The sequence below is a fragment of the Physcomitrium patens genome, chromosome 18, assembly GCF_059467195.1.
Source record: "Physcomitrium patens ecotype Gransden chromosome 18, ASM5946719v1, whole genome shotgun sequence".
NCBI lineage: Eukaryota > Viridiplantae > Streptophyta > Bryopsida > Funariales > Funariaceae > Physcomitrium > Physcomitrium patens.
This window is the reverse complement of record NC_143427.1, coordinates 10,660,471-10,682,932: the sequence shown is the minus strand read 5'-3', so window position 1 is coordinate 10,682,932 and position 22,462 is coordinate 10,660,471. Positions and strand designations below refer to the sequence as shown.

Below are 22,462 nucleotides of genomic sequence, written 5' to 3'. Positions count from 1 at the left end.
AAAGGTGGCAGTTTGAGGTTGGGTAGGATTTCTATAATATCTAAAGATCTATCAATTGGATTCTAGTGAAAAATTGGCATCATGTCGAAGGACTTGAAGATCAAGTTACACACCAATTTTGAAACAAAGTTAATAGTTGAAAAAGGAGAAATCATTGCTGGGATTTCTACTTCACTTTTCAAGTTGGCGGCCGAGTAACATCAATGCAATTTTTGGAGATTTTCTCACAATTTGTAAATTGGATTGGGCCAAAAATTCTTGAGCATATAGAAGACTTATATTGACAATTTCATGCAAAATTCTACATCAAGTGGACAATCGGATTGGATGTTACAGCTTGTTAAAGCTCACTGATTAGGAGTGGGGCTTACAAGAAAAATCTAAATTGCTTAAATATGAAAGTAACAAGGTAATTGGGATTTATGTAAGATTAAGACTACTAAAAAGAGTGTTTTAAGCACTTTTGAATTGAAATTCAAATTATATTCTTCTCGTATGGACAAAACCTATTAGGATTTCTTAACTACTTGTGAAACATAATCTCACCTTCCTCAACTAAGTGCTTGATGCATTCCTGAGCAAAACAACATGTAATATGAAATCATATTAGAAAGGATGTAACCTTAAGTAGAGATTAAGTTGTTATAAAAACCCTTATAATTTTGATCTTGTTCCATCAAAATTCTCGAGCATACTAGTTTTTGCCTCTCTTGATTTTGTAGAAGCAAGATTCTCTGAATCTGGTTGTGAGGCTCATTGACTGTGTCTTTTAATTACACAACTTCTTAACATAGACTTTGGACTTCTTCTGTAGGTATAGAAGTAGTGCTTCTATGGTTGATGTTAGTGATGAGTGAAATTTCTCCCCTAAGAGTGTTGACAAGTTTGTTAAGATCCGCAATAGTTGCAAATCTATTCTCACTTTTGCTAAGAGTAGCATTCATAATCTTTCCTTCTATAGATAATTCAAACAAATCCAAAAACTTAAATTAGAAGTAGATAATCTGTAATCTCTAATAAAGATTTCAAGAAAGAAAGATAATCCACTATCTTTAAGAAAAAGATCAATATTGAAAAATTAGATTTTTGTTGAAAGCTACTTAGTCCACAACCTTCAAAATACGATAATAAAAGTGAGATAATCCACTTACTTCTAAAATAAGATAAAAATAATATATTAGTATTCTTATCAAATTATAAAGGATATGAAACTCAAAGAAAGAAAATCCTCAATACACTCTTGTGTCGGTGAAAGGAATTAGACAATCACTCAAAGATGATATAATATTAAACTTGAATGGCTATTGCTAAAAATAAGAAGATTAAAAAGTCTTGAAACAAGACTAAGGACTTGAAAGGCATTGACAAGAGTGAAGAAGGCTTCACTCTTATCTCCATATATACTCTCTAACGAAGAGCTATATGGCGATATTCTATAGGACCTTTCACATGTGTTGACTTTGCTAGCCACATGTTTTAACTTACAAGGTAGGTTATATATATATATATGCCATATAATTAGCTTGTTTTACAAGCTACTATATAGAGTTAACTTATTCTGTAAGCTACCACCATGTGATTAACTTGTTGGCCAAGTTTCTAACCTACAACAACATCTAAAGTCAAAACCGCATCTATGAAGCTTTTAGAAAGCTTCTCTAGAAGTCTTTATAAAATTAATCTATATTTATCTATTTCTACCTAATCATATAAGTAACTATTGGAATAAATATATATATCCATTACATTTGATGTACTAGTACCAAACTTGATTTTTAATAGTTGTAAAAAATTCAAGAGCAATTAAACGTTAGAAAGAAGAGATATTAGGATTAGAAGCTTGACATCAAGATTGGAGAATAATGCCAACTGCCACCCAAATAGATTATAAGATTTTTCTTATATTTAATAAATTCAATCCTCTTTAAATTTGTTGTATTTTTTTACAACTACAAGATTGAGAGATGTGTAAAGTTTGATTTAAGATGGATATTTAATTATTAATTATTAAGATTTAAAATTTGTTATAGAATTTGATTAATATTTGATTAAAATTTAATAATTAAGATATTAAAAATTGATTAGAATTTATTTTTAGTATATTAAAGATTATTAAAGATTTTCAAAGATTATTTAAATTTTATTTGAAATTAATTAAAATATAACAATATATATATATAGGATTTTTTAAAGATTTATAAAATATACTTGAAATAATTAGAAGCTTACTTAGATTCTTTAAGATTGTGAAATGATTTTTTTAAGTACCTTATGCATTGTTTTGGATTATAAATCAAACTTTAAAGTAAATTCAAACTTTTCCATAGCCAAATGTATAATATATTATCATGTTAGTTTTTACATAACATGATAATGAGAGGCAATTATTTGGCAATTTTTCAATATAGTATACAAGGTTTGATAGTCATTATTAGGTTCTTCAATAGATTAAGGATTTAGAGCTTTCATCTAATAAACTAATTTTAATTATTTAAAAAAAAATTTCAAGATACATTGAATAATATGTTTAAAAAAAATTCATATATCTAAAAAAAGACTCATTGTCATTTACAATCCTATTAATTAGACCTCAAAGAGTTTCCAACTTGTAATAGATTATGTATATATTGTTCTATGCACTTTGATTGAGTAGAAATGATATATCAATATCTATGCCTAATAATTACACTCTTGTTTCTATAAAAAAACCTAATTAATTGCTTCAATATTTTTGGCCTATTTGATAATCTTATCTTATCTAATATACATATATATATATATATATATATATATATATATTTATAAAGAAAGAAAGAAAGAAAAAGAAAAAAAGACAGGTGAAAAATAAATTCTTGCAATATTCATTGGATATAATCTTTGCATACAAAAAAACATATAATGAATATCTAGAGCACTAAACTATACATCTAAAATGTACTTTATCAATAATAACATCAATATTATAGATTAAGTATAAAAGATCAAGTATAGAATAATAGCTATAATTATATCTTGGAAAAAGCTTAATACTCTATTAACAAGACTTAGATTTTAGAAAACTTTGTATAAACACTTCTCTTATTCTATTGTTTGTCTTTTATATTAGCAAGGCTCAAATCATATATTACTTCTATCTTCTTTTACTCTTGATTTTTTTCTTTCATAGCTCCTTTATCACTATTACAAATATTATCAATGCTTTTATTTATCTAAATAAGAAGAATTAGATCAAAATAAATAAAAGTAGATAAATTTAATAATATCTTATAGATAAGCTTCTTTGAAGCTTTATAGATGTAGATTTGACTTTATACATGCCTATAGTTGATTGATAGGTTGAAAACTTAGCCAACAAATTGGCCACATATTGCACATATTGGCTACTTATAGTATAAGTTGGTCATGTGGAGATTATATAAAAAACTAATTTTGTAAGTTAGACACATGTATCACAAGTAAGACATATATTAGAGATTATATTGAATGCCTTCATATAGCTCCAGTTTAGTATATATAGATGTATAAGTGAGGCCTTCTTCACTCTTATCAATATTTTTTTTGTTTGTAGTCTTATTTTAAGAGTCTCTAGTATTCTTGTTTTTGGCAGTAGTTATTGTAGTTTTAATATTATACTATCTTTCAGTAATATATATATATATATATATATATATATATATATATATATATACTAACATAAGAGTGTATTGATATTTTGATTTTTTATAATTCATGTTCTTAATAATTATCATGATTTATTAGCCACACATTCTTGTTAATTAGTATTTATCAAAATATCTTTTTAACATGGTATACTATGTGTCACGGACATACATATAATTACCTATATGAATAGATAAAAGTATGTAAAAGTAGGTTAATTGTGTAATATCTTCTAGAAAAGCTTCTTAGAAGCTTCATAGACGCTGCTTTGACTTTATAGGAGTCTATAGTTGACTTTTAGGTTAGAAACTTGGTCAACAAGTTAGCCATGTGCCACGCATGTTGGAAGCTTAAAGAACAAGCTAACTACGTGGTCCATCCATAGAAAACTTGCCTTGCAAGTAAAGGCATGTGGCCTAGAAAGTCAACATATACTGGAGGTCTTATAGAACATCGCCACGTGGCTTCTAGTTAGATAGTATATATAGAGGCAAGAGTGAAGCCCTCTTCACTCTTGTCAACTCTTTTCTTGCTTCTAGTCTAGTTTCAAGGGTCTCTAGTTTTCTTGTATTTTGGCAATAGCCATTCCAGTTTCTTTCTTAATATACATATTTCTATTTTGTCCTATTTCTTTTTGAGAAAAGTCTCACTTACTCTTTAGCTTTCATCGAGTTCTTGTCCTTGACAGATTGACAAGAGTACACTTACAATATCAGAGCTTTGTCTTTTCTTGATTAAGAGTGGATTACCCCTTTTTCTTGATAAGACATAAGCGCATTAGAAGTTGCGGATTACCCTCTTTTAAACTGATATTGTTCTTAGTATTTTCTTTGTTATCAATTCCTCTCTTCTATTTGTTTTGAGCGTTATTAGACATCTTCTCTTTTCTAAGTGCTACTATGGCAGAGCTTGTTGAAATGAAGAGTGCAATGGCACAGATGCAAGAACAATTGAGGGAGTTAATGCTTGCGATGCATCAACTCAATTTACCACCACAAGGAGCAACAAGAATGGTAGGAAGTGAAGATATAGAGATGATTGGGGCTGCTTCAACATCTGCACCAAACCATGTCCCTTCTCCCAGAATGGAACACCCTTCGAGTGTTAGAGAACCGAGAGTTGCCTTGCCCGAGAAGTTTGATGGTACCAGATCCAAGTTTCGAGGATTCATCAATCAGGTCCAACTAGTGATTGAACTTCAACCCCAGAGCTATCCAACTCCAGGGTCACAAGTAAGATTCATTGGTACACTTCTTTCAGGTTCAGCATTGTCATGGTTTTCATCTTTTTTTGAACGACGAGATCCAATATTGGATAATCTGGAGGCTTTTTTGGCGGAGTTTCGATCCATGTTTGGAGAACATGATGCAATTCGTGTTGCAACCAACAAGATCCGTATTTTGCAACAAGGCAATCGATCAGTAACATTATATGCTTCGCAATTTTGACAACTTGCAACTGATATCAAGTGGGATGATGCCGCACTTGTGAGTCAATTTCTCTACGGATTACAATATGAGGTAAAGAAATTGATGCTTAATTTACCTGATCCTCAAATATTGAGTCAAGCAATTGACTTTGCTGTGAAGTGCGACAATCAACTTTTTGAATTTCGATCCGAGAGTCGCACAAGTGGGCCTCAACGTTACTACAATTCAATGGCAACACCGACGTCTCCTCAACACATACCTTCAGAAGTAGAGGATATGCAAATTGATGCGGTACGTTTCAAACCTCTTACTGAGCAAGAAAAGTCTCGTCGTCGACAAGAAGGATTGTGCTTATATTATGGAGAACCTAAGCACACTGCTCAACATTGTCCAAAGAAGCGACGTAACTACAAAATGAGGAGTACGGCTGTCAAAGAAGACAGTATGTCGGAAAACGAGTACGTCCAGCTACAATAGGGACCGTGCGACTGGAATCTTGTACAACTTCTAATAAAGGTCCTATCCTCTCCTCAGAACCATCTCCTTGTTTTATAATAGATGTGCGTTTAGGACCTAATAATTACAAAGCCTCTGCCTAAGTAGATTCAGGAGCCTCATCTTGTTTTTTAGATGAAGAATTTGCTAGATGTCATAGAATATCATTAATACAAAAAACTAAACCTGTACACGTAGAAGTCATAGATGGTCGTCCGTTGTCTTCTGGAGATGTAACTCACGAAACACTTCCTGTAGATGTAGTAATAAATGGTCATAGTAGTTGCGTAATTTTTAATATAATTAGATCTCCCTCTAATCCAGTAATTTTAGGCTTATCATGGTTAGAAAAGTATAATCCTCGAATAGATTGGATTTCTCGTAAACTTGATTTTCCTCAGCGCATTAGTAACAGTTCTATTAACCAAGTAAAAAACCATGACTCTAGTATAGTAAAATTCGCACCTATAGGTGCAAAAGCATTTATACACGCAGCAAAAGAAGGATCAACTTTTGCTATTTATGCTGCACCTATTTCTGAAAGCGTAAAGACTTCAAGTGGCATTCCAAGTCAATATCAGGATTATCAAGACGTTTTTGAGAAAAAGAATGCAGATATTCTTCCTGAGCATCGCCCATACGATTGTTCAATCGATCTCAAGGAAGGAACTCAGCCACCATTTGGACCAATTTACAGTTTATCGCAAGATGAGTTGGCTGAACTCAAGACATATATTGACGAGAATTTAGCGAAGAATTTCATACGCCATTCAAAATCTCCAGCAGGAGCTCCAATTTTATTCGTAAAGAAAAAAGATGGATCTTTACGAATGTGTGTTGACTATCGAGGACTCAACAAGATCACAATCAAGAACAGGTATCCATTACCTTTGATATCAGGACTCCTTGACCAGTTAAATCAAGCTAAGATCTATACAAAAATAGATCTAAGAGGAGCATATAATCTAGTACGGATCAAAGAAGGAGATGAATGGAAGACTGCGTTTCGAACCAGGTACGGGCATTTTGAATATAATGTCATGCCTTTTGGACTCACGAATGCATCAGCTGCTTTTCAACATCTCATGAATGATGTATTTCGTGAATTATTAGACAATTTTGTCGTCTACTACCTAGATGATATCCTGATTTATACTAAGAATGTTGAAGAACATGAAATACATGTTCGTCAAGTATTACAAAAACTCAGAGATGCAGGATTGTACGCCAAGATGGAAAAGTGTGTATTTCACACTACTCAAGTTGACTTTTTAGGATACATCATTTCAAATGATGGTCTTATGATGGATTCTAAGAAAGTCCAAACAATCATGGATTGGAAGATTCCAAAGACTGTGAGAGATGTCCAATGTTTCTTGGGATTTGCCAATTACTATCGGATCTTCATCAAAGACTTCTCACGAGTTGCAGCTCCACTTACACGCTTGACTAGTAAAGATAAATTCCAATGGAATCAAGAAGCGGAAGCAGCATTTGAAGCCTTGAAGACATCGTTTGTCTCTGCACCAGTCTTATATCGTGTTGATTTTTCCAAGGCATTTTTTATGGAAACAGACGCATCGGATTTTGCCTTGGGTGCAGTTTTATCACAAATGGGAACAGATGACAAACTTCATCCGATAGCTTTTCATTCAAGAAAATTCTCAGCAGCCGAGATCAATTATGAGATCCACGATAAAGAACTTCTTGCAATCGTGGATTCCTTTCAAGAATGGCGTCATTATCTAGAAGGTGCTTCTAGTCCAGTCATTGTGTATACAGATCACAAGAACCTCGAGTATTTCATGTCAACACGCATGTTGAATCGTCGTCAAGCTCGTTGGAGTATGTCTTTGTCAAGATTCGACTTCATTATCACTTATCGGCCAGAAAAACAACAAGGTTTGTCCGATGCCCTGTCTAGACGTTCTTATTTTGCACCAAAAGAAGGAGATGCAGCTTTTGAGCAACAAAGAACGGTCCTCTTGAAACCGGAGCAATTTCATCTCCGAGCAGTGAAATCAACATTGACTGTTGATTCAACTTTTCTCAAGCAAATCCAGTCCAGTATGTCCTCAGATCCTCTTGTTCATGATATCGAGAATAATTCTTCCAAGTCTCATGATTCTTCTAAGTTCGAGTTCAAGAATAATCTATTATATTTTGAAGGACGCCTATATGTTCCAGAAGGAAAAGCACGTTTGCGTGTTCTTCAAGCACGTCATGACTTTCCAGCAGCAGGGCACTTTGGATATAATAAGACTTTGGAACTCATATCAAGAGATTTTTGGTGGCCACAAATGTGGAAGTCAGTCAAAGACTTTGTACAATCATGTGATATTTGTTCAAGATCAAAAATTCCTCGACATCGACCTTACGGACTTCTTCAGCCATTACCTATACCAGAACAACCATGGTCTTCTGTTTCTATGGATTTCATCATAGATCTTCCAAACTCAAGATCTTATGATTCTATATTTGTGATAGTAGATCGTTTCACCAAGATGGCACATTTTATGCCATGTACAAAATCTATCACAGGTGAAGAAACAGCTAAGCTTTTCATTGATAATATCTATCGCTATCATGGATTGCCTAAAGATATCATATCGGATAGGGGAACTCAATTTGTGTCGAGATTCTGGAGGACTCTTTTCAAGATTTTAAAAGTGGACATAAAGCTATCTTCAGCTTTCCATCCTCAAACTGATGGACAAACAGAGCACGTAAACCAAGTCTTGGAACAGTATTTAAGGTGTACCATCAACTACCAACAAGATGATTGGACAAACCTTCTGCCATTGGCAGAGTTTGCTTATAATAATACGGTACATTCCTCCACGCAACAAACACCTTTCTTTGCCAATTATGGCTATCATCCACGACTTGATACTTTTGATTTTTCAAAAGTTGATAATCCTGCAGCAGAAGATATGGCAAATCGGTTGTCAGAGTTACATGCAATAATGAAGGCGCAGTTGAAGAAAGCTCAAGAACGACAAAAGATAAATGCAGATGTATATCGTAAAGAGCAACCACAACTCAACGTGGGTGATAAGGTATGGCTACTTCGTCGCAATATCAAGACCACTCGACCTTGTGACAAATTGGACTATCGTAGGCTTGGCCCCTTTTCTGTTTCTGAACAGATCAACCCAGTTGCATATCGGTTACATCTACCGGAGTCAATGAAGATCCATCATGTATTCCACGTGTCTCTTCTTGAACCATATAAGACAGTGGATATACAAGGAAGAAGACAAATGCCACCGCCTCCTATAGAAGTAGATAATAATGAAGAATTTGAGGTGGAAGAGATATTAGACTCAAGGCGGCGTCGAAATAAGCTGGAATATCTTGTTCATTGGTGCGGATATGATATTAGTGAGCGCACATGGGAGCCATCCAGGAATCTAGCAAATGCATCAGCTAAAGTCAAAGTTTTTCATCAACGACATCCATCAAAACCAAGATGAAAACCTCTCTTATAAAAGAGACAAGATTGAGGCAAGATAACATTCAATTTCCTATCCTTGTTTGTAACTTCTTTGCATTTTGTGATGCTAATTAGATGGAGAGCCAACAACCAGCGGATTCAACTTAAGAACCTTCGTTTGCTGACTTACCGGATGAGACATTGCGATTGTCACAACCTTCAAGACGACGCAACCGAGATGAAGACCCTCAAGAACGACATGTTCTTCCTCGAATAGATGGTGAGATACAACGCGTTTGGTATCACGACCTTGGAAGAGATTCTCGATGTTTGGTGATATTATTGGAGATAGGAACGACTCCTGATGGTGTTTCAAATGTATTATTTGAAGGAAGTTATGAAGGCCTCAACAGTGATCAAATAACAGGGTGGTCTTCTCGCCCTGGAATGGGACACTATCGATGGCTAAGAGGACCCATCAACTATCTTCGAAGAGAACAAAGATCAGAGTATGTAGCAAATACAATTCGCCGCATATTAGATTTTCTCAATATATAATCACCGCTCCTCGTGGAACTCGTCCCTAGAAGGGGGGGTAATGTCACGGACATACATATAATTACCTATATGAATAGATAAAAGTATGTAAAAGTAGGTTAATTGTGTAATATCTTCTAGAAAAGCTTCTTAGAAGCTTCATAGACGCTGCTTTGACTTTATAGGAGTCTATAGTTGACTTTTAGGTTAGAAACTTGGTCAACAAGTTAGCCATGTGCCACGCATGTTGGAAGCTTAAAGAACAAGCTAACTACGTGGTCCATCCATAGAAAACTTGCCTTGCAAGCAAAGGCATGTGGCCTAGAAAGTCAACATATACTGGAGGTCTTATAGAACATCGCCACGTGGCTTCTAGTTAGATAGTATATATAGAGGCAAGAGTGAAGCCCTCTTCACTCTTGTCAACTCCTTTCTTGCTTCTAGTCTAGTTTCAAGGGTCTCTAGTTTTCTTGTATTTTGGCAATAGCCATTCCAGTTTCTTTCTTAATATACATATTTCTATTTTGTCCTATTTCTTTTTGAGAAAAGTCTCACTTACTCTTTAGCTTTCATCGAGTTCTTGTCCTTGACACTATGTTGTTAAAATATATTTGCATAGAGTGGAAGCACAATAAATATTACATGATACTTTGCATCAAAATTTTAGACTAATCTTTCCAGATTTCAACCAATATTGAATATATATTATTGACTTTAATGTATTTTTGGATATAAAATTCAACAATACATGCCCTTAATATTCAAATTAAGAATATATCTTTTGTATACATAGATATTTTTTCTTAATATTTAGGAAAAAAATATACATTTAATGCACATTCAAATACTGTTTGACACAAATATTTTGAATATTAAAACAAAATCAAATAAATATGTATACTCAATATTACATTGATTCATATTTAAAGTTCAACTTCATCTTTAAAATTAATGTCATTTTATTAAACTTTGACAAACATTAATACAAGCAATTTTTAATTAATTAAACCTAAAATTATATTAACTTAAGAAAGTTCATTCATAAATCAATCAAATTAGATTATTGGTCTTTTCATTTTCAACTACTCAATTGCACCTTTCATGCGATATTATCACTGTTGTTTATACCTATTACATAACAAAATCTATTATTTTTTCTACAACCAATGTAATTGATCTATTTCTAAATTATAATAAATAAAATTTTAGCATTAAATTTATGTATGTTAATAATTGATACATATAAAAAATTTATTACATTATGTATTACTTATGATTTAATCATACAAGCTTTGATTTTTAATTCAGCATTGTGTTGATATTTTATTCAAAATTTTGATGTATAGCTTTAAACTACTCTCTTAGTATTGAGGTTCCATATGCCAAAAAATAAAAATTATAGTCTTGAATGTGGATAGCAAATATTAATATAGTTCTAACAACAATGTAACTTTAATTTATTTTGAAAGATATGAATTGAGTATTTTCTTTGTTCTTATTTTATCTTCCCATTTGAGTAGAAAAGAATATTTATTTAAAACGATTAAATCAAAGATTTCATGTAAGTTTTATAATTTAGAAGAATATTATCTTAAATAAAAAGATATTAATAGCATGAGGCTTTACTTAGTCAAATGTATGAGGGAAATGCTTATGGCTTTGATAAAGGATTAGAATGACAAATAATGAAGTTTTTGTTTAGATGAACCTATTTTGAAGGCTTCATTCATCCAACCATCATACAAAAGAAGATTGTCTATTGATTTTCAACATGAATATGCAATGAGTGTTGAATTAGAGAATTCAAAAGTAATGTTCAATAAATTTGAGTTTTGTATTTCCAACTTAAACAATGTTTTTAGAGCAATTGATTTATTTTCTTTTTTAGAAAAAATTAATTGCTCTGTTTTAATAGTAGTGGAAAAATCTAATAAGTTAATAAGACATTATTATTATTTTGAGAGAAATATTAAAGAAAGAATTGAAGGAAGAAGAATATTTAATTATAAGTTGAATTCTTATTAATTGTACTTCCATTCAACAAATTGATAGCTTTGACTCCTTTGATTATCATAGTGCTTTCTTTGCTCATTGAGAAATTAATCTCCAAGGAAAATAAAGGATTTCTTATTATTATATATGTTGTTCTACCATTATCTATTTTAATTTTTGTATTGATATTTCTAAATTTAAGTACAAATATTCTTGTTTTAAATACATCTTATAATAACTGACTTTTTTCTTGGGAAGATATGGAAAGAGTTTTCTTGGTGTCCTTAAAAGGAATCGCTCCTCTTTTTCCCCTTGCCAATAGAAAACAGATGACTTAAAAAGCATGGAATTGAAGCAACACTTTCTTGTGTTTGCAAATCAAAGTTATAAGGGTTTACTTTTAGATAGCAGAGGTGCGTCCCTTTATGATTCTAGGATAAAGTCTCAAGAAAAATTTAGTAATTTTAATATAAATAACAATGTAATAGCAGTCAGGACGGAATGGGAAGATCTTGGCGATTTCGCTGATGTTGAAATGTGTTGGTATGTTTGGAAAAGAATTCTCATCTATAATTGTAGAAATAGGTTCAAGAGATTCAGCTTGTTAGTGTTTTTGAGTATAATGACGCACATGGAGAACGATGACGATTGTTTAGGTGTCTATTCGTGTGGAACAGATTTTATATCTTTAAAAAATGCGTCAAAGCACATAAAGATTGTAGTGTCGCAAAGCTAATAAAAGATCAATTGTACAAGAAGGAAATAATTGTGGCCTCAAATCATATGAAAAGGAGGTTCATATGTTTCAATTTGTGTCGGTGCAAGTAACCAACTGCAGCGTTCGTAGTTTCATAGTGCAACATCTATATTGGTCCTTCCCTGGTTGGTCTGATTCTGCTATACAAACAAGCATAGACAGACTTGTGATTCTGATCGACGACTTTCTCCCTCTATTATTTATTTAGTTAGTTAGTTAGATCACCAACTTAGGTATCCTCGCTATACTGCCGTCAGGGATGAGTCTTCTGATTTGTCACCTGGACGTAGCTGCAATATGCCACAATACTAAACTTGCGAATCCAATTCAGTGATGAACTTCACTTGAAAGAAACATTGGTTGCAGCCGCCGTCTGTTGTCACAGATGAGATCTCGACAGCATGCGACTTCAACCGCCCAGGAAAGAATTGGAATGAGTCTGGAGAGGTCAAACGTACACAGGTAAACGGAGGTCCGTACCCATCTAGGTAGACTTGAGATCCCTTCTTCTTTTGAGTTTGTACATGTAACTTCGTGTCCATGATTTCGAACCTAGGTTTGAACGTTTTGCATAGGATGTTATCCCACCAGCTGGTCATTATGTTGTGAGTTTTAATGTGCTCTTTAATTGCATGGAGAATCGTTCAAGCTGGACATGCATTTTTGCGGAAAGTATATTCTAAATAATACTGTGTTTATGATAATTCTCTTCAGTGAGTACAGGCATCTCGAGGACCAAATTGGATCTGAATAATTTCCACCCACTACCAAGGGAGGTGCTTCTAGATACTTTCGTGACCTACCTAAGGACGAACAACAGAGCAAGCTAAAAGATCGTTTGCAAACTTATTGTCAGAAGGTACTTAGAATCTTGAACCAGTCTCTTTGTATGTGGTCAGCGAACATGCCCGTAGCTGTGGTTTGTGCACATTATTTTTGCAAGCGCCCAAAAAAGATTTCTGTGCTGTTGCATTGTATAGACTTCAACGAGACTTAAGCAGTTCCTTTGTCTTGGTGTTGCTTGGTAGATCTTTTCTTCTCCTGGACTCTATGTTCCTATTTCATGGCAGATGGGACTTTGTTGGGTGATTGGGCTTCTACACTAAGTTTATTTATTCGGGTGATTATCTTCCGCAGCTCGATTTGGTCCAATTGTATCTTCTGAGTATTATCGGAGTGATTATGTTATGTTGTTTCAGGTTTACAAATGAGTGCTGGACAAATCGCTTACAGATGTTCGATCGGCCAGTGTTTGTATGCGAGAGCATCCAATACATCTCTTCTTCCATTCTGTACGAGAGCTTCGCTATCATCTGAAATTTATGCTCTGTATCTTGTATACTGCAAGGGGGTTCGTCAGTATTCCATGGAGATGGGAGTTGTTGTGCTTCACACTTGGGCAAAGATCATTCAGAATGCCGGTATCTTAATTGAGGAGATCGGAGAACCTCGGAATGGGAGGGAGACAGGGACAGGGAGTGCACAAGGGAGAGGGGTATCCTCAATGAAGTCAAAGATGAAATTCGAAAAATCTAGGACGGGGATACGCGGCGGGACAGGGATTGGCGACGGGACTGGAAGTTGCACCGGGTAAGAGGGAGGGAGAGTTTCTGCAGGACTGGGAGGTGGGTCCGTGGGAGTCGAGAATGGGGCTGTGAAAGTCGGGACTGGGAGTCGGGACTATGGGAGCTGGCACTTTGGAATTTTGGACTGTGTCGCGGATTGTGAAAGTCGGGATTGGGTGGCTAAATTGGGAGTCGGGACAGTGGAAGTCTCGATGGGGAGTCGGGACAATTGTCGGTGTCAAAGTACGAGAAAATGCAGAGAATAGGCTTTGGTGAAAACGCACATGAACCAATTAGTGCAGTGGATGGAAGTGTAAATAATATCCCACCAACGGTTTCTGATGCGATCCACCGTAGAAGATGAATATTGCTTATATTTTTCCTTGCGTTTGATCTGGAATCATGCAATATCCATTGTAGTGCCGTGAACTGGTGGTACCACGTGAACTGGGGATACTATCAACCGTGGTTTTATTACTTGTTTGGTAAGTCGCATAGTTGGATAATTAAACGGATCAACCACCGATCTTTCAGTCTGAACTAGTTTCGACATAAAATCCGCGGCACCTCGGTGAAGGTTGCTGCGCATTCCATAGCAAGGTAGTGTACGCGCGACAACATGTGTTAAATGATCTTCAAGTTGGTTACATTTCATTGTTTCACAATCCTAACCTGACCAGAGCTGAGGGGGTAAAATAATCTCATTAATACATGAGCTTAGCTGTTGCGGAAACTGCGATCAGCCATTTTGGACAAAGATTGAGTATATGCTAGTTTTCAATTGAGTACCTGTTGTTTTCATGTTGATCACAAGCTGGCTTTTACAAGTTAGTTTTCTGTTGAATACAGATTGTTTTCATATTGATTAGAGGCTGGTTGGTTTGTTGGGTACAGGTTTTTCACTAGTTGTTTGTTCTAGAGAATCAGTTTTGAGCAAAGAAGATAATATTACACATATCAAACATCAACAAGTTTGTATCGTTGGAGGCAACTTGTCCTACTGTTTTCATCAATGAAGGTAACAAGACTCCTCAACAGCCTGTTTTGATATTTCTTAACAACTGAATATGCATAAACAAAACCGCAGTAGACACCATGTGTGTACAAATATATATATATATATATATATATATATATAATTTGTATACATGTTTTATACTTTTTTCTTTCATTCTGATGTTGCAGTGTGCATTAGTGCAAACATCAGTAAAGTAATTTTTTTTCCGACTTGTGCAGGAATTTGAGCATACATTCCAACAGTATGTCTCGTGTTTGAGAATGAGGCCTTGCATTGCAATATTGTGAAAAAAGTATGATACTGCCATTAATGTGGAATGTATTTACTGTGGATGATATTCATCCCCCGATCGACAATATTAATATTTTGGATTCTTCATCAAACATGAGTGTCGACAATATATAGCTTGCAATGGGTGTGTGGTCTATTTGAACTTCTTCAGATCGCCTGGGGAGACGAGATAGGACACCATACCAGATTCATGTGCCTGCAATACTGAGCATGTGTCTTTTGCTCATGCACTCACATCATCAATCAAAACACAGCACTTTAAATACTAGAAACAGGCACATAAAAAAGAACAAGCACAATGCAAACTAAACCCTAGAGAGCACACCATGGAAGTCGAAACCGAACGAACTCTTGTTTTCTTGCATTGATGAAGGTCATACCCAAAAAGGCCCAGACTGGATTAATCCAAATTCTCCAAACTGCTACTATAACACTGGACCAACAGGCTACCAACATCAACTGCAGAAACCTTGCACTTATAAATCCACTCCTGCTGCCAAGCATCCAGAAGAAACAAAGCATGGCCCAACCTGGGTGAGTACTTCAAAAGAGCTCAGAGACACCGAACGTTGCCTTCACCCGCTGAAGCGCCTACCCTCAGACAGTTTGTCAAATCCTAATTTACTCTTTATAAAATCAACCGATTTTAAATACTTGATCTGACAAATGCACAGTCGGTGCTTTTTGTAGCAGGAGCTGATAACAAATATGGTTTCCCTTGACATTGACAGCTGCCTTGAGCAAGATCAAACATGACACCAAAGGAAATGCGACTCAACTATAGTCCTATGCTAACGACCGTAGTTCCAGTAGCTTCGGATCATATTATAGACAGTGCGAAACAGTGGTTTGTATTGTGTGTCTTGATACTCAACTGCAAATGGAACAAAAGTTATGGGGCCACATTAATAGTTAGTTGCTGTTAGTTTTTCACAGTGGCGTTGGTGTCTCTTCGGCAGTTCTTCGCTTCCACGAGACATTCAAAGATTCATGAATATCTGCCGGGTGTACAACATTCTTGTTCACTTCCAAGTCTGCACTTCGTGTTCTTATAAGTCTTCATATCAAATACATCTTATGTCGACAATCCCTGTTGCAATATGCCATGCCAAGGTGTAGATCTTCAGTGCTATAAACTATCATTTGAGATTTGTCAAGCATTTAGGGTTTCCTGATCTACACCTTCTATTGTGCAGTTTATGCAAAACTTGGTCAGTTCCACATATCCTACGCACATTTTGCTCACAAACCCTCAATTGGTTTCGTAGTAGCTGGACAACTGGGGCGAGAGTGGTTACAAGTACATGTCAACAAGGATTCATGCCCTGTACGTGCGTTGATGCATTGGAAATCCACTTATTCAGGATCTCGATAAGTCGCTGATATATATCCGACACTGAAGGCCACTGCAACAACTAATATTCCTCCGTATCTTGACTCAGGATGTCGCATTTCTGTATGTGGTCGATGGGACGACGTATTTACGAACACCCACCTGACAGTGCTAAACCTTCTGTCCGAATGATTGTGAGCATGTTGGATGATTAGGGGATGGCGTGGTTTTGCACGGGAGAAGTGCAGCGCTGTCACGACGACGGATGTGTAAAGATCATTGATTGTAAGAGGAATATTGTGAAATTGCAAACATTGAGAGGTGTGTATCACTTGGGAAGGAAACCACAGCTGCAATTTCCACTACTCATAATTAACTTCACAGTTTCTCATTGTTGTTCTTCTAGCTGCAATTTTGCACATTTTGTTACTAAGTGATTGCACTGGAACAGCTGGAAGCTGTGCTTTCAGCTAAACTCCATGTGGACAACATTATGCTACATGTAGGCCCCTTCTTCAGCTATTGTTGTTATATCACCATCGGCACGGAAAGGCTGGGCTCAGGAAGCTAATGTGGGTTACCGAAGATTGTCCTGATTTATGCTCAGAGACACAGCTTATCAATGAGGTACTTTCCTCTCTGACCCAGTTAAGCCGATGCTTTCTTTGATTAAATAGTTTTGATGAAATGACTGAGCGATTCACACCTACATGCAGATTTATTAGCAGCGATTTAACCTACCACACTCTGTGCCAATTTGATCACAGATTTATTGAGAAATTTGTGATTCCAATTACGATGATTGTTATTCCAATTACAATGAAACTCGGAAGGGAGAACATTGGAAAACCTTTTGCCGAGGATTGGAGAGATGTCTACAATGCTAAGCACCAGAGCAATTGAGTGTGAAGTGATTCATTGATCAATTCATGTGTACAAATTTCTTACTTAAAGAATCATTTCATATTCATATGGTTATTTTACACAACAACATTGGTATCACATATATTGTTGTGAGGTCTTCAATAGATACAAAATACAATACATCAATCAGCTTGTATGTAAAAAGTCTATCAAATTTTTAGCAAAGAAGTCATCCTATTTACATAATTTATAGAAGTATCTTAAATTATTAACGATTTGCAAATGCATTGGCTTAATTGATGTTACACTTTTTTCTTCTTATTGAGTACCATATCAATAATTTATATGGTATTGTGCTTTGTAACTTCAAAATATTTACTGAATATTTAGGTTCATTAAAGCAAACATAAAAATTTTTGTAATGTATATTTAAATTAATATCAATTTTTTTTTGAATAATATCAATATAATTTTAATTCATCTTGAAAGATGTGAATTTTTTCATTTCAGAGGAAACCAACAACGAAAAAAAGGGATGTGAAAGGAGAAGTTACACCATGAAAATGCACAAGTCAAAGAAGGAAGAGAAGAATTCTAAAACCCATAGAGGGACACGTGGCCTCATCCTATACGGTAGACAACAAATCCTCTTCCCGGAACCTTCGCTAAGAGGGATGAAGCAAGGAAGCGAGGAACAACAGGCAGAGGGCCAGAGGGCCCGACCCACCCACGTGCCCACCGAGCAAACGAGCAAGGGATCCTCCTCGTCCTCATCGTTCTCCTCCTCCTCCTCCGAAGGACCAGAGAAGCTAGCAAAACGAAAGGAGAGGGAGGAACTATCGAAGTTTAAGGAGAAAAGAGGAAAGGGTGAGAGAGAGAGAGAGAGTGTGTGTGGAAGAGGGGCCAAGACCAGACAAGAAAGAGGGTGGTGAAACACGGGACGTGGAACCAATTGGGAGCTTGGGAGCTGCAAGTGGGTCGCAATCTGGCACTGGGTCGTTGTTCCTGTTCCCCCCCCCCCCCCCCCATTTTCTGCATTTCTCATATCCCCATTATAACCTAATAATTGCATTTGCCACTAAAGCTCCCGCCTAGTAGAAAGTCTGCGCTTGCGGGAACACACCGAGAGAGCGAAAGAGAGAGAGAGAGAGAGAGAGAGAGACGGGGGATAGAGCAGGAGGGACGGGGCGTCGTCCGCGACGCGGGCTGGCAGGGACGGAGACAAGGGAAGAAGGGAAGGAAGGAAGGGAGGAGAGAAAGGGAGGGAGGGATTAGAACAGGATAGCAGATTGCAAGCTTGCGAGCTTGCGCATGCTTTGGATGTTTTCGACCTCGATGCGAGTTTAGAAGGCTGAGTCGTTCCTCGGTAGCAGCGCTCACCCGTCGCTCATCTTCACTCGGAGCCCGCCAGCCATCGAGGCTTGCTGGGTTGTTGTAGTTGCGACGCACTGTGTCTTGTGCGTGAGAGCGAGCGACATGCGCTGGTGGCGGTGAGGACGAACGTGCGTGGGTGAGGACGAGGAGGAGTCGGGGTTTGGGCGGGAAGATTAGGGTTTGAGAGTGCTGTTTGTTATTTTCATTTTATTGTATTCTGCTCTTCGCCATTTCCGAGGCGGAGCTTGAAAGAGTGGAGGAGGGGGAGGAGGAGGAGGAGGAGGGGGGTTTTGGGAGGGGAGATTCGAGTGGCTAGGGTTAGAGACGACGGGGAAGGGTTGGTGGTTGCATGCGAGTGGGAGGCGATGGAAGGGAGTCGGTATTTGGGAGTGACGGAGCCGATCTCGACGGCCGACCCAACGGAGGTTGACTACGTGAACACGAAACAATTGGAGGAATGTGTGAAGGGGCTGGCGCTGCAGGGTAGCCGAGAAGAGGAAGTTCGGCGAGAGGAGGTTCTGGGGCGGTTGGATGAGCTCGTGAATGTGTGGGTGAAGTCGATGAGCCGGAAGAAGGGGCTGAACGATGAGTACGTGAGGGAAGCGCGGTGTAAGATTTTCACTTTTGGGTCCTACCGGCTCGGCGTGCACGGGCCTGGGGCGGACATCGATACGCTGTGTGTAGGTCCTTGCTATGTGACGCGGGAGGAGGATTTTTTCGTGGAATTGCATGATTTGTTGCAGAAAACCGAAGGGGTCACGGAGCTGCACACGGTGCCGGACGCTCATGTGCCTGTCATGAGTTTTGAGTTCAACGGGATCCCTATTGATCTATTGTACGCGCGCCTGCCTTTGTGGGTCATCCCTGAGGAATTAGACATTCTGCAAGATACCATCTTGCAAAACGTGGACGAGCAGAGCGTGCGGAGTTTGAATGGGTGCCGGGTTACGGATCGCATTCTGCGCCTCGTGCCTAACATGGAGCACTTTCGGACTACTCTGAGGTATGTGAAGCTGTGGGCCAAGAGGCGAGGGGTTTATTCCAATGTCATCGGGTTTCTGGGAGGTGTTAACTGGGCTTTGCTTGTGGCTCGCATTTGCCAACTTTACCCTAACGCCGTGCCGAGCGTGCTGTTGTCGAGGTTCTTTCGGGTGTACAAGCAGTGGCGCTGGCCAAACCCAGTGATGCTCTGTGCAATCGAGGAGGGTCCTCTCGGGCTTCCCGTTTGGGATCCTCGCAGGAATCCCAGAGACAGGTCACACTTGATGCCAATCATAACCCCCACGTATCCCTGCCAGAATTCAAGTTTCAATGTCTCCAATAGCACCTTGCGCGTTATGACAGAGGAGTTTAAGCGCGGGGATAGTATTTGTGATTCTTTGGATTCAAAAGTGGCAGATTGGAGTAAGTTGTTTGAACCATACCCCTTCTTTGAGAGTTACAAAAACTACCTACAAATCGACATCAGTGCAGGTGACGAGGAAGACCTTAGAATCTGGAAGGGTTGGGTAGAGTCGCGGCTCAGACAGCTTATTCTGAAGGTGGAGAAAGACACATTTGGCGCGCTTCAGTGTCATCCACATCCCAGTGCTTTCCATGATACAAGTAAGAGAGTTCAGGTTTGTTCTTTCTTTGTGGCTTTGCAACGTAAGCAGGGTGCTCCACCAAGTTCAACTCCGTTCGACATGTGTCACACGATAGCTGAGTTCAAACATTCAGTAAACCAGTATTTGTTGTGGAAGCCGACAATGAAAATCCATGTATCGCATGTGCGGCCGAAGCAGATACCAACCTATGTATTTCCTAATGGGATCCGTCCAGTACGGCCTCCCAGGCCTACGATCCATAAACCTGGAACTAATCCGGACAATGTACCCACATCTCAGTCTCCAGAAGCGAGCACAAGGTCCGTGGTGACCCCACCAAGTGAAGAGCCTGAGCTGCCAATTCCTGGCACTAAGAGGGGTGCAGAAAGTCTTGGTGTGCTTGGAAAAAGGGTTAGGGTTGAGCTCAGGTCTGAGAGTTGATTGTTAAGGCCGAGAAGGTCTTTCTCGGCACTAATAACCCACAGAAACCTTGTATTGTAACTTGGAGGTCATTTACCCTGTCACTCCCACGCCCAAGCTTGAGGAAGGGAGATTTTCTGTGAATACAGCGCATTGCGGTAGTGGGGAAAGAAAGGTGATTCGTGGAGTTTAGAGGATAGTTTGCTATTGACGCCGTAGGTTGTTCTCCTTGGACATTGCGTGATCTTGGAACCAGCACAGTTTGTCGGAATCGATATTTTTGAGCTGTTGCCCTCTCTTAAGGGTTCTCAGATCACCCAATTTCCTTGAAGAACCAGTTTAGAAGGAATTATGATGCTGAATACCCTGGGTAGGCTGCAGTGAGAGGAAGCTACTTGTTTGACATTATACTATTTTGAGGGGAGTTGGGGAATGAGTTGCTCTTAACCAGGATTAGCATACAAAAAGAAAAAAAAGAGGAAAACCAGAAAAAAACTAAACGATTTGGATGATTCCAGAATCGCGTGTAATATGTTCTACAGTACTTCAGCCTGTATGATAATATTTTTTTTGGCTAATTACTCACTTTCTGTTCCTCTTGACATGTACCTGCAATGTATCTGCTGGATCGCCCAGCGTTCTTACCTCAATAAAGTCTACTGATACTCACACAATGTAAACATGTTTCTTTTCCCTTTCTTTCCTTGTGTTTTGTATTTTTGTTTGGTTTTTGGTTTTGTAACACTTACACTTTGATTTCTGACTGAATCGGCACACCAATGAGTCTACTTCCAGAACATTTCTGTTACTTGTTTGATTTACAATGTAGAAAGCATTCTTGATCCTTGTTAGTGCTTTAGATGTGAGAGAAGATGTAGAGGGTATTACTGATTAGATTCTCATGTTGGAAAGCTATTACATGCCAGCAGGTGGATCTAATAATCAGTTCCTTATTGATGTATGGAGGAGCTATTTGTCGATGTGTTAATTCATTCTGAGTCCAGACGTAACAAACATCTGTGAGATGTCCGAATCTTTCATAACTGTTCAGCATTTATCCAATTGTTTTGATCGATTCTTTTACTTAATCCCATCATTTTCTTGGCTCATGAGTCATTTTTATTTTCAAACGCGAACTTCAAATTCTGAGGCTGACCGGTAGTTCGACATGCGGCATGAGGGAGTCAAACGGGCTTCAAGTGGATGCTACTTAGTCAGAGTGTCCAACAAATCTTATTCTTTTAATAACATATCTTTCTATTTTAAAAATTTGCTTCTATGACAATAAGGCATCGCTACTGTTAAAGAAGAGATTTATCATTTAGTTATTGTACAAAGGCGAAGAAGATAAGTATATTCTAGTTAAGTGAATGATGATGCAAACATAACTAATTTTTTCTCTAAAACCAAGATTAGTTCTGACCACAACAATGAAAATGTTGTGATAGTTTTATCCTCCATATACTAACATCAATCTGACTAGAGGACGTCGACGAAATCTGCTACGTCAGTCTTCGCCGTGAGCTTCTAATCCAGACAACACAGCAGCAGCGACCGTCTTAACGCATATTCAAGCAAGAATTCCGGTCACTCGAAACTCGGACCGCTGGACATGCTTCAATACTGCTCACAGAAAAATGTTCCTTGGCTGCAAAGTATCCATACCAGTGTCGCGATCATATGCAGCCTTGAGAGAATGCAAAA

At 37.5% G+C, this 22,462-nt stretch overlaps 1 protein-coding gene across 1 annotated transcript; it reads left to right on the top strand.

Annotated features, from left to right (window-relative positions):
• Positions 1 to 18,415: 18,415 nt before the first annotated feature.
• LOC112295518 (nuclear poly(A) polymerase 1) lies at positions 18,416 to 21,432 on the top strand. The gene has a single exon (XM_024547245.3). It carries the CDS (start codon positions 19,118 to 19,120, stop codon positions 20,777 to 20,779), a length of 1,662 nt encoding a protein of 553 aa, XP_024403013.1. The 5' UTR covers positions 18,416 to 19,117; the 3' UTR covers positions 20,780 to 21,432.
• Positions 21,433 to 22,462: the final 1,030 nt, after the last annotated feature.